Source organism: Egretta garzetta, unplaced genomic scaffold, assembly GCF_000687185.1.
Source record: "Egretta garzetta isolate BGI_Z169 unplaced genomic scaffold, ASM68718v1 scaffold38, whole genome shotgun sequence".
NCBI lineage: Eukaryota > Metazoa > Chordata > Aves > Pelecaniformes > Ardeidae > Egretta > Egretta garzetta.
In genome coordinates this window covers 1,583,641-1,596,509 of record NW_009260667.1, presented here as the reverse complement: position 1 = coordinate 1,596,509, position 12,869 = coordinate 1,583,641, and the positions used below count along the sequence as shown (strand labels likewise).

The 12,869-nt window shown below is 37.4% G+C and overlaps 1 protein-coding gene across 2 annotated transcripts; it reads right to left on the bottom strand.

Moving 5' to 3' along the window:
- Positions 1–3,813: 3,813 nt before the first annotated feature.
- On the bottom strand, positions 3,814–11,606 carry LOC104132317 (IKBKB interacting protein). 2 transcript variants are annotated; one of them, XM_009645593.2, is made up of 3 exons: positions 11,385–11,606; positions 9,771–9,888; positions 3,814–4,868 (listed from the first exon to the last, which is right to left on the bottom strand). In XM_009645593.2, exons 1-3 carry the CDS (start codon positions 11,576–11,578, stop codon positions 4,113–4,115), a joined length of 1,068 nt encoding a protein of 355 aa, XP_009643888.1. In that variant the 5' UTR covers positions 11,579–11,606; the 3' UTR covers positions 3,814–4,112. The 2 variants fall into 2 exon arrangements, with proteins under 2 accessions (XP_009643888.1, XP_009643887.1); XM_009645592.2 differs by lacking the exon at positions 3,814–4,868 and adding an exon at positions 7,740–8,841.
- Between the last annotated feature and the right edge of the window lie 1,263 nt (positions 11,607–12,869).

Here is a 12,869-nt window from a genome sequence, read left to right as displayed (position 1 = left end):
AGCACGCAATTTTTCTCTAGAATTGGGTCACCTTTATACAGCCACTTTAAATATGTGCAGTCCGTTTCCTTACTGCTCAAGGGTAGACCCGAAACTATCTTAAAGGCGCTCTCATAATTTTATCGAGGTCAATCTGAGATGAGACTACAAGGGGCAGCTAGCCGTTCTGTTCTTCCGTAACTGAGAAAGGGGAAATGCACTTTCTGTTACTTCTGGTGGTGTGTTTCAGCGGAAAACCTGAGAGAATGGCCTTGCAGCTGCTGAGGGCATCGGCATTCAGCCGAAGGCTCGTTTGGATGCCTGAGGCGAAGGGCTTTAACATACAAAATGCTATGACTTAAAGAGCTTAAATAAGCTTCGGTGGGAAAACTAGTATCAAATAGCATTTAAAAGGTCAGCTTTGTCATTGCTAAGTATGCTTTGTAGCATGATGTGCGGTGCGTTTTCCGACAGTTGAGAACGCGGGACAGGGGAGGTGCGGTGCTTCAGATGGGCTTGCGCTTCCATTGCAAGGGGAAATCCTGCATCAAAAAGGAGCGCTCCATTTTGAACCGAGTCTAACTTGGGTAACTCCAGACCAGTCACTAAACCCAAAAGTGCTTTGTAAAATACAGATTATGTATATGCTGCTTGTGTATATTGTTTTATGAAGGAGAAAACATAATTTCTTGCTACTACTGGAGCTGAGATAAGCTTTCTGGTTTAAATTTGGAATAACAGCTCCATTGACACCCTGTGTTTGTATCAGATTGTACTACAGGTCAAATACGCTGATGTTGCCGAAACTTGCTGAAACGCTTGTTACGTATCATTTTAAAATGGGCTGTAATAATGCAAATAGTTGTAATTAATTTGCATTTCTACATAGAAATGATGTAGTTCACAGTGAAAACAATAAACATTCTGCTTTTTTTATAGCAAAGATGAGTGCCTTGGATAGCTGAGCTCGGTGGCTACGCGGCCTTGTTACAGGATGCGATTTTTGTGACTTGAGTGATGTGGGAGAAGGACGTCACTAGCAGAAACTTCTTGGCTGAGCTGATGTGCCGGTGTTTAAGAGTAGATGTTAGCATGTTGGGATTACTTTGCTCGTGTCGTTTTTGAGCACTGATCGCTTAATTCTGTTGCTGGTTCTTTTCCTTGTCACTTGCTGGCTAGAATATAACTGGCCAGCCCTGTACCTGCATGCCAAGTTAAAAGCAGATGCCCTGAGTATCACTACAGGTTGGGCTGCATGGGATGATGCATTTTAAGTAGCATAGCTGTAATTGTCATTATTACCTGGATCTCTCAATCACTTAATAAAATGGTAGAGAGTATCGTTGAGTGCCCCTAGAAATGAACGAAGTAAGGGGGTTGTGGTTTTACCGAGTCGCTACTCCTCCCCGCCGCCGACAGTACTAAACCAAGGCGGTGAGGTTAGTGGTCTGCTTTAAATTTATGAATACCTTGCTCTTAGCTCATCTTTTCCACTGTAGAAAGAGCTTTGCTTCTGTCCTTAGACCACCGTAATTACAAAGCAACTCTAAAATTTGCATTTAATTTTCTAGTAGAGTGGAGGTGTGTACTTGAAGGGCAAACAAAGATTTGTAATGCCTGCGCAGAGTATGGGGAGAGTTACTGCTTGCTCACCTTACTTCTGGGGACAATACAGTTGGTGTGTAAACTTTAGATCCCAATTATTATTTTTTTTGTTTTCAACTGAACTTTACTTCTGTGACGCAAACTTTTTCTCTCTTGCTTGTAGCAACACAGTTTCTGATGGGACCACAATGATTTGGACCTGCGCTTCCTGGGAAGGAAGGGTGGGTGGTCTGCATACATCTGTAGATAAATTAATGCTTCTGTAACATTTTTTGCATACTTAACTTCCCATGGAGACCACGAACAGGACCGTATACTCAGCTTCTCACTGGTAGATGTGTCCTAAGTTCAGAGGTATTCATTTGGAGGTTGAAAGTGAAATTAACAGTTGTTTATCCTGGCTTATTTTCTGGTTACTCTTCCACATGGGAGAGTGTGTGCTCTTTTCATCCAGAAAGGCCTCTTTGCTTGTGTCAAGACTTCTCTGATTAACTGTGCAGCTGGAGCATATTTTCCACTTCACTCATGTAGAAAGTGCTCTACCGGTTCTCCAGTTCTGCCTCTCCAGATTTTTACTGGCTACTGACCACAAATGATTCATTCATTAAGTTGAAGACAGAATAAACAGAATTACTATAGCCCGTGATGCAACTAATTCACTGGTAGCTGTTAACTGCATCGTATGGGCCACAGTGAAAGATGCATAGGATAGATTTCTCACACAGCTGTGTCAAGGTTCTTTTGGTAGCCACATCTGCTGTGCCAAGTGCCCTCCTTGATGGGACTTACCATGTGCTTGCGCACACACCCCCCTCCCCCGACCGATGGATTCAGTGAATATCAGACTTTAATAAACAAATGAGAGATACTTATTATGTAAAACCCAAACTCTTATGGTGTATGTATGTGCATGTGTATATATTTTTTTGGGTATGATACACAATGCATGCCTTAGCATGGCTGATTGTTCTGGATGTTGTTTAATTTTTCTGTCTCCTTCAAATGCCACTTGGTTATTTTCAGGTGCTTGCTTAAGAATTCTGTGAAAGAGCAAGGGGAGGATGGTTGGTAAACAGTATCTGTGGATGCTTTCTAGGAAAACTTGTCTTCTGACAGGTTTATCCTTGCGAATAAACTGTAAAGGGGTAAAAGAAAATTGGGAGGTAGGAATGGACTTATACCAAAAAGAGGAAAACTTGATTATACAAAGCGTTTGAGGTTGACCGAGGGCAACGAAGCAAGCAAGGTTCCGAAGACCAGCACCATGAAGCAGGCCAAAAGGTATGGAATGCTGAATGAGGAGGCGAATAGTGAGGGGGGGAATGGTTCTGTCTTCCATACAGTCAAGAATCTAATAGCTGCAGGATGTTCTGCTAATGACCAACTAAACAACTGAGAAGTCATAAAGGCCTTACTGTATACTTACACATCTTGGTATCATTTCATTTATAGGGATTTTCTTAATTGCTGTATCTCTCCTCATAGGTTTTTATGGTCATTTTTATTATCATTTATTGCGCATTTCCCCCTTTCCTCTGCTAAACCCATTCCCATTATCATGTTACTTCAGTCTGCCACCTACCATGTTTTTGTATGTCTCGGATCTCTTAAACTCTTGTTCCTCACCCCAGGAATACAGCCAGTGGCTCATATCAGTCTAACCTTTTGGGATCTAAGTAGCTTCTTGTTGCTAATTCTGCTGCTCGCTATAGTATTTTACAGGCTAAGAAACAAAGAATGAGTAACGCTGTTAGGGTTCCTGAACAGATACCGTGACACTGGGAGAGCGCCATCAGTGGGGTTAGTAGGTCTTTCAAAGCATTGTCCCCATACCAAGTTCTGTGTTTTAAAGAAGTAATAGTGCTGCACAGTAATTATAATTTACAATTATAAAGCCTCACAGAAAACCTTATGCAAATTATTCCATCTAAATCTGTGACAAACTTTTTGCAAGGCATCCGCAATATTTCTGGGTATTGCTTGCTTCACTGCATTTACCTCTTTAAATGTTATTTAAAAAAAAAAAAAAGCAAAGTGCTATAGCTCACAAAAATCGTAAAAGTGAATATATTGAGACAAATACTGAATTGCTACTGCAGTTTGACTAACTCATTTGACTCTATCTGGAAACCACAATTTTATTCCTTCCTTTGGAGCACGAAGGGAAAGCTGAAGATCTGTCAGTCTTGGGTCCAGCTTTCTTCATGAAAGCAAACTCTAAAGGTAAGAACACTTTATGCTTTAACATTGTTTTATTGTACAAAACAAGCAATGCATTAAATATAGCATCTGTCATCCTTCAGAAAGACAAATACATGCAGAGAGACATGGATTTTGCTCACATTATAGCTTGTCCCTTGAAATCAGTACAACTTTGTCCTTTTCAAAGGAAGAGGACAAATCTCTAGTTAAGTTTGTGTGCTTCTAAATGAAGCCTTTAAACGCTGCCTTTCTTCTTAGTACTACACGCGACGGAGTTAACACTCCTCAAACACTACTGTTCTTTAGGCAGTGATATTTCACAGTGATCATTTAATGTCTGAAATCTTGGTTATTTCCTCTTTCATATCTTTGATCTCAGTTTGAACTCTTGTTAGATTGGCTAATTTCTCATTCAGTAAAGCAATTTCCTTTTCCCGTCGTAATATATCCTCCACTAATTTTCCTATTCTCAGTGTTAGGTCATTTATTAATGGCTCCAAGATGGCAAAATCCTTTTTAAGTTTGTACATCTTGGGTTTTAAATCATTTGCAAATGTAACCGTCTTGAGAACTTTTGCTCTGTCACCTTCAAGATTCAAAAGTCTATCTGAATGCTTGTTAAAATCACTCCTTAACTCAGATAATGCCGTCTTAATTTCCTCAATTTTTCTTGCGTTACTGGATGCCAGGCTTTGTAGTTTTGTACTTCGGTCGATGCTACTGGTAAGCAGGTCTCCTATATTTTTTACTGTCTTCTTGTCACCTTCTTCTACTTTATCTTCTAGTGTTTGCAAAGAATCTGCCAGTGCAGTCATATCTGAGACCAGGCCTGAAATGCGCCTGATGTCAGTTTTTACCGTCACAATTGTCAAAGTTATGTTTTTTACTACAGAAGCTGCATTCTGCTCAACACTTGAAACTGCATGAAAAAGAGTTGTTAAATTCTTCTGCAGTTCTTCTTGTTTTTTAATTACGCTGCTAGACCATGTTTTCATTGTATAAGTATCTTCCTGCAGATGTTTAATGTGAGAAATTATTTGAAGGTCTTCCAGCTGCTCCATTAAGTTCCAAGTCTTTTCACACTAGAGGGATACAAATAAAAATATTTGAGAAGATTTCTCGCTTGACAACTCACATCAAGATGTACTCTAATGAAATGCATTACTATTCTGATATTGAAATTGAGCACAAACCCTGTCTTTAGGAAATAAATTTCTGTTGCAACAGAACAAAAAAATTCATTTTCTTCCTTTCAGTACACATAACAACTCCAAATCTTACTACTTTTTCTATGTTAACAATTACAGGAAGGTGCTGTATGACTTTCCAGCATCACCTCTGAAAACACAAGTCATCAAATGCAATCTTCCTGTGATTTACAGAAATTTTTGTATTAAGCCTATAACCTGCATGATCCAGAAAGACACACATAGAATGACATTTGGAAACATTTGAGAGAGATGCCTACTTTAAAATTCTCTTATCCAAAAATCATGGACCATAATTATTTTTTGCGGCCTTTCAGTACTTAAAGGGGGCCTATAGGAAAGATAGGGAAAATCTTTTTAGTAGGGACAGCTGTGACAGGACAAGGGGTAATGGCTTTAAACTAAACCAGGGTAAGTTTAGACTGGATATAAGGAAGAAATTCTTTACAATGAGGGTGGTGAAACACTGGAACGGGTTGCCCAGGGAGGTAGTGGAGGCCCCATCCCTGGAAACATTCAAGGCCAGGTTGGACGGGGCTTTGAGCAACCTGATCTGGTTAAAGGTGTCCCTGCTCACTGCAGGGGGGTTGGACTAGATGACCTCTAGGGGTCCCTTCCAACCCAAACCATTCTATGATTCTATTCTATTTGACGTGGTTTTATTTTGGTAACCATAATACTTATTTTGAACATGACATTCACAACAGAAAAAGCCAAAGGAATTAGGCATGGTTCCCTTTTGTTTAAGCAGCTACCAAAATACTTCATAGGAAAAACATTACTTAAAACAGCCTGCCTCCATAAAAGCTACATTAATGAGGGAACACTCATGCTACTTTTGGATTTTTGGCCAAATTTGCGAGTTCACTTTTTTTTTTTTTGTTTTTTTAATGATTGGTTCTTAGTTTTCAGAATTGAGAGGAAGAACGTATCTGAGTGATGCTATTCTGTTCAATCCCCAGTAAGTCAGGGTAGAACTTGGAGAAAAAAACACCAAATGGGCAAGCTGAAAAACATTCTAAGAGTCTAGAATTAGTTTCATACTAATCCTTTTCTTGACACTAGAAGTAAAAATACCACCAAAGAAACAAATATATTTAACTTTTTGATAGAGTTGGTATTCCTCACTAGCACAGAACTGCTTGCTTAAAAACAAAATACCAAAATTTAGGTTGTGGAGAGTTGTGCTGGTTTCCTAGGTAATGCCCTCTAAGGATGAGGATTTCCTGTTCAATCTCGTGTACATTCAGCTTTCAATAGGGTTGAGGTTGATGAAAGACATTAAATTGGGGAGCATACCAAGGTAATTCAGCCATCATCCTTCCCCAAAAATACATGAAGTAGAAACACACTGGAAAACACTTGTGAAAAGTATTTAAAAACCATTTGTGTATAGAATAGTAGTTCTTCATGGAACACTGAACACTCAAGTATTTATTCCGTCCCATTTCTGGAAGAGCAATTTATTTTGAACTAGATTATGCACCAGGACAGGGGAATCCACTACAATATATTTTTATTGAATATGACTGTAAGCAGATACAAATCTATACATAAGTAATAAATACATGAAAGCGATAGACTTTATAACATTGAGAAATGCTGGTTTAGTAGTCTCCTGAATGGGCAGCATTAACTGTTTAGTGAAGATTTCAGTAGGGTTCTAGATAAATGAATGTGCAGAAACCAGAATAATTCAACTGAAGTCTGATTGGGTCATAAAAGTTGGGGGTTCATACTGTCTGCTAAAGCAATCTCCTTTTCTGAGTTCAGGAATCAGAAATTACCACAAGGTAAGTCTGTAGACAGAAATCTATGGTGGTCCCGAGGTCCAAATTTTAGTGAACAGCTATCAGGCCTATTGGGTAGTACTATGCCCTGTGTAGGCAGACCTATTGTATCTATGGGTAAATTAGATATTCCCTGCCCCCAAGTATGTAACTCCATGGCTTTCAATAATTGCTTTCGCAGCTCTTGGTTCACCAGACTTGTGGAAACAATGGCAGTGACACTTAAGTTTTTTTTTTCTCTTTGAAACGCAATGCGATACCAGACATGTCATGCAATGCCTAACAGAGAACATTCCACAGAAGAATAGGTTAAAACTTGTTTCTAACAGCACCAAAACAAACAAAACCCCCTACACTAATACAGTGGCTGATCACACCAAACTTGCAAATTAAATGATGGAAGAATCTAACAGGAATATCTGTTAATAAGAACTTCAGTCTATGTGTAGTCCAACAAATCCAATAGCTGTACAAAACTATGCCAGTGATTTTAGACCTCATTTTCAGCCTTTTCAAACTTTCTAAGGAGGCTATTTGCATGAGGCCAAAGAAATAAAAGATAACGCCAGCTGCTATGAAACCCCCTGCGTATAAATACCAGTACAAGAGAGGGTTCTCTTTTAAAGGGTGCTTTTCTAGTGTTTTCTGTAATGCTGTTGTATACAAGCTTCAGCTGTTAAAAATATACTTGGTGCTTTCCTGCACATAATAAAGTATGTAGATCCCAGTAACAACTCTGACATTGAAAAGCCTGTACCGTAAACACAAAAACATGATGGTATGTAATACATTAAAAGCAAGGTACACACATATCTGCCTAGAGATATGTATTTAATGGTACATTGTGTTACAAGTCCATAGAATATAATACAAAAAGTAAAAATATAAAAAACAAAATAGTGAGAACGAAATACAAATTTTAATCTGTTGTCTCTGGTTTTGTTTTTTCCTTAAATTCAAATACTCTACTTCAAATTCCATTTTAATAAAAATGATCTTTTAATAAATAAGATGAAAATAATCTTTAATTCAAGAAAATACTCCTTGCCTCTTCCAACGCAGCATTTCTTGTTCTCTATCCTCTTTATTATAAGTTTGCCTTTCAGTCTGATCTAATGCCTGTTTAAATTGAGGACAATATTTCAGCTACCCTTCACATATGTTGGAATGACATTATTTAGAATAAATTAAAGTGCTCTTTCATCAATGAAACCCTAAGTCCAAAATCACTTATCCCCATTCTGGTCATTTTCTAAGTTAGAGCTTTCTAAAGATAATTCTTTTGCTTTTGAAGATAGTTCCATGTCATGCACTACTTCTTCTAAAACCACTGTTTCATTTTGCACTTTCAATATGCTGTCATTGTACTGTATGCCTTCAAGAACCTTTTGCATTGCCATTGCATCAGAAACAGTTTTCAACATATCATTTTCCACAGTATATAGCTGTGTTGTCAAGTCCTCTATTTTTTTCTCCATACTTAGCAATTTACTTGATAATCTAAGAATAGAGTGAATAGCATCTTCAATTGCTGGCAAATGGGTCTTGCACTCCTCAATTTTAGGTTCATAGTTGGCAAGTTTCTGATTCAGGTCTGTGTCCTTGGCTACCAGACTATTCTGTTCTTCTTCTAGCTTTCCAACTGCCTTTGCATGTAAGTCCAACTTTTGTTCGACTCTAGAGAAGTCATCATCTTCTTGCCTTTTTACTGTTTTAATATTTCTGCCAGTACTGTCTTCCAAATCTCTTACTTTTTCTGAAAGGGATTTAATTCTTTGGTCAACTTCATTAATTTGGGAAGTTACTTCTGTATGTATGAACTTCACTTCAGATTTTAAATCACTAGTGTTTGTGTTCATTTCATCCAAGCTTCTTCTCCAGGAATTTATAACATTTTGGAACTTCTCATCAATGTTATGCAACTTTATAGAGAGAGTTTGTTCGTTGTTCTGAATGTCATTTATGATGTTGTGAAGAGAAGATATTCCCTGCTCAAACGCAATCATGGTGGAGATGGATGCGGCAGCTTCTTGTAGGATACTTTCAGAAGGCTCAAGCTGCATTTGTAACACAAAACAATGTCCATGTCTACTTAACTGAAGTAAGAATAGAAAACCATTTGCATTTATTTAGCAGATAATAAAGTTCCTTAGAAGCCACTTTACTTGTTACAAAGTTCCTGTATGTTTTGTTTTCATATTTCATCTTTAAAATACTGTTGATTAACCTAGCATGAAAAAGTCACAGAAAAGGGTATGTTTCTTGTTGAATTTCTGTAGGCTACATCCCATTTTCTTTGTTGTAAGTCCCTTATTTTCCATGGTGGTTTTGGGTTGGGGTTTTTTTGTAAAATATATCGCACTACATAAATCCCATGCAACATTTTGCAATCTGAAGTGTAGTATATAAATATCCAAATTACATCATGTATAAACGACATCATTATGAGATCAGTGCTAAAACAACATCACTGGGATAAGGCATGCTGTACTTCCATTATTATCTGTATGATACAGGGGATAATTCAGCAGCCAGCCCAAGTTTTGTATTTGATAACGTCATACATAGGTAAGAAAATAAAATAGCAATAAAAAAAAATCTAACTATCACTTCATTATGTCTTTTGTATTATTAGAAGAGGTCTACTACATAAAAATGCCTGGAAGTTTTCTTCAAATCAATGTATACTAGAAGAACAGTACTGTTAGAACTAAGTATGTGCATAAATGTAAGGTTTTAAAAATAGTTTAGTATCTAAAAAATAATACTGAGACACAACCACTATATTCACACACTTGAACAACGGTATCGATTGACACCTTTATTCACATAAAATATTCTCCAAAGGCCTATTCACGGGCAAGTAGAACACATTATGAAAGGGTTCTTTTAAACAATCAGTTACATTTAACTAAATGACAACAAAGTACAACAACAGCAAACGTCCACCAGAGATTACCCAATTAACATGTTAGTGAGTCATTACCTTTTCAGAAATTAAGTTAACTTTATTTTCCATGTCCAGGAACTTTTCAGCTTCTTGCTGTAAGAAATTGTACTTTTTTTCCATATCAGCAAATTGACCTGACTGCTGAAATAGGAACCTGCAAATTGCAAGTAAATAAATAGTAAATATAACCACACAATCAGCATATATTAGGTGTTCCAGGACCTGATTCACAGCAATCTGTTTCTGCAGGGATATGTGTTCACCGAATTTGCTAGATTAATACATGAGGAATAAAATAAAAATAATTTAATGAAGTTGATCAGTCTTCATACTGGAGTTACCTTCCACTAGAGGTGGAAAAATAAGGAAACTTGCATAGGTGTTCTTTGGTTTTACATCGTATGCCATTCAAACAGGAAAAACGTCCAATAAGACTGCTGACATAGGGACACCGTTACATGCTTGTAATGCATTGCCTCACAATATATTTTACTGATAAAGTATTATTTATCAGTGGAAATAAAACACAAAAAAGTAATTTGGACTTTCTTGCAAGGCATTACAAAATCATGCATAGAAGCCTTTGGATTTAGATAGGCTGATTAATGTTGTTTAATTGTAACCATCCAAGAACACATGGTGCATTGTGGCAAAGCTTGTACAGCTACGGATACCTGACTTTTTCTGGATGTCTATTAATCCCAAAACAAGGTTGATCGTAGACTATGCAGGGATCCTCTTAGTAGCAAGAAGAATTTTATCTCAAATAATAGAGTTTATTTATAATACTTAAAATGCTTTCATAAACTGATATTTATTAGTATAGTGCATAGCAATTAGAAGTTTCAGAAGACCTACAATATACTATACAGATTGTGTAAAGCAATAAAAGCTAAAATGCTAGCTATATGTAGATAAATGCAAAACAGACAAACAGATATACATAAAACAGTCAGCAGAACCATGACTAATCTTTTTATTCTACTATGCCGTTCTGTTTCTCAAAGATTTAGATAGTGACATCTGGGTTATGTTAAAATAAGAACGAATTTTACTTTAATTTTCAGGTGACATCTAGAGTGTAATAATCTGGACTAATTTCTTGCCCTAGAATTCTGAGAATTTCATCATATCATTCTGCACGAAGCTCAGTTTCTGATGGAACTAAGGTACTGATGCTGCTAAGATATTCTAAAACATTTTACAAAGATATTTGACCTTTACGTGAGGATTCCACCTGACGAACAATTTACCACACTGCCAAGCAAATTATTTACAGAAAACTCCACTTCTACTGTTGAATTATTTGTTAGCTGCCACATGAGCCTTGTTGTACTTATTGTCAGATTAAGTTGCTCTTCACAGTTAGACGTAGTCTCCAAAGCAGGTCTTTACAATTCATGAGCAAGGCACCTTTTAAACTTTCAACAGGATAGAACAGATCGAGCTTCTATAATCCCTCACTGTATGCCAATGTTTCCACACTGGTGAATACTGCTATTCTTTTCTTGACCCTTCTAGCTTTAACAAGTTTCTGCAGTCACTTAACCCAAACGCTGTATTCAAATGTAACTAATCATATTGCCCATGACTGAATACAGTATAGAATACAAATGAAAATATTAAAATCCACTTTAGAGGGTTACCTACCAGGTCAGCACCAGGCAAAAGGCAAGGGAAGTTATGCTCAAGCTTGTCCGTGAGTCTATCCAAAAGAAATTCCGATTATTGCTGGTCTTGGGACTTGCCAGCTTCCCACAATTAGTGTGCTTCTCAGCCTTTGGTGAACCATCACTGGTCTTGGATGAAGAAATACCTTTTTTCCTCTGCTTAACTTCAGACATTTTGTGTTTTTAAAAAGCAGCAGCAAGAGAGAGCTAGGGGAAAAAAAAACAACCAAAAAAAGACTCCTTACTTCTAAACATTCCCAAATAGTTTTGCCCTTTAGTTACACAAATACACCCCCAAAAATGTTTCCTACAGTGTTTACCTTGTTTTCTAGTTATGTGAACTTCTGTAAGGTGTCATTATACTTTCACAAGACTTTGTGAAAATTTGTTTTCTATACTATAGAGCACTGCTTTCATATTTTCCTCAGACTGAACGGACTCTTCAAACTTCAGCTAATTTCACCTGTCCAGAAATATTTCATTTGTTGTGCAATAAGCCACGTTGAGGATATATTTAAAATCACATGGACTGAAAGTGTGATATTTCTTTTTATAGTTGATTACTGTCCCAATTTCATCAGCCATTTCACTAGCCTGTTTTACTTGTAGTTTTTTTAAAAAAAGTGATCACCTACTCCATTAGTGATGCTCCACTACTACATTAAAGGGGAAAATTAATTTTCTCATTTTAAAAAAATGGGATTGCAAATCAAGATTTAATTTAGAAATACTGTAATGATTTCATGTCACCTGTAAAACCACAGACATCAGTTAATAGAAGGACATTAACAGAAAAATACAGAAGACGAATGAAATAATGCATCCAGATAAGAGAAAAGATATAATTTCCTCTTTGCTAAAAATAAGGTCCAGATAGATTCAGGCAATATGAATCTCTAGGTTCGAAGAGTACAAAACCTCATAGTCTAACCAAGCGGGAGGAGAGAGTGGAATTTTTAAGACTAAAATCCTCCACTATACGGCTCAAAATAGCCTAGATCCTTGGTGGGTTCGGTTTAGCGCAGTTTGAGATAAAAATGTGCTTCTTTCTGGATCATTTTGCAGTATTGACGCTTAGTCACGTTACAAAATATAAATATTTAAATATTAGAGATACATAGTCACATACTTGCATAAAAGGTATTGTTTAAAATCTGAATCTGTCACACGAGCATGAAGCTTAGAGCTGTTTGCGAGTCACCGTGCTAGGGAGCATGCTCCGAGTCTGAAGTACGTAGGAAAAAAATCCACCTCTTGCTCTCCAAAAAACCAGCAAAAATGCCATTTCCTAACTTTTAAAACGCCTCTGGGATTCAGAGCACGTATTACGAAGTTATGATCTGAACACCAGCGAGGGAAATCGCTCAACACAGGACCATCAACCCGGCTTTAACAAGGACGCCTTCAGGGCGCAGCCCCGCGCGGTACCGCGGGCCGAGCCCGGCTCCCTGCAGGGGCCCTCCCG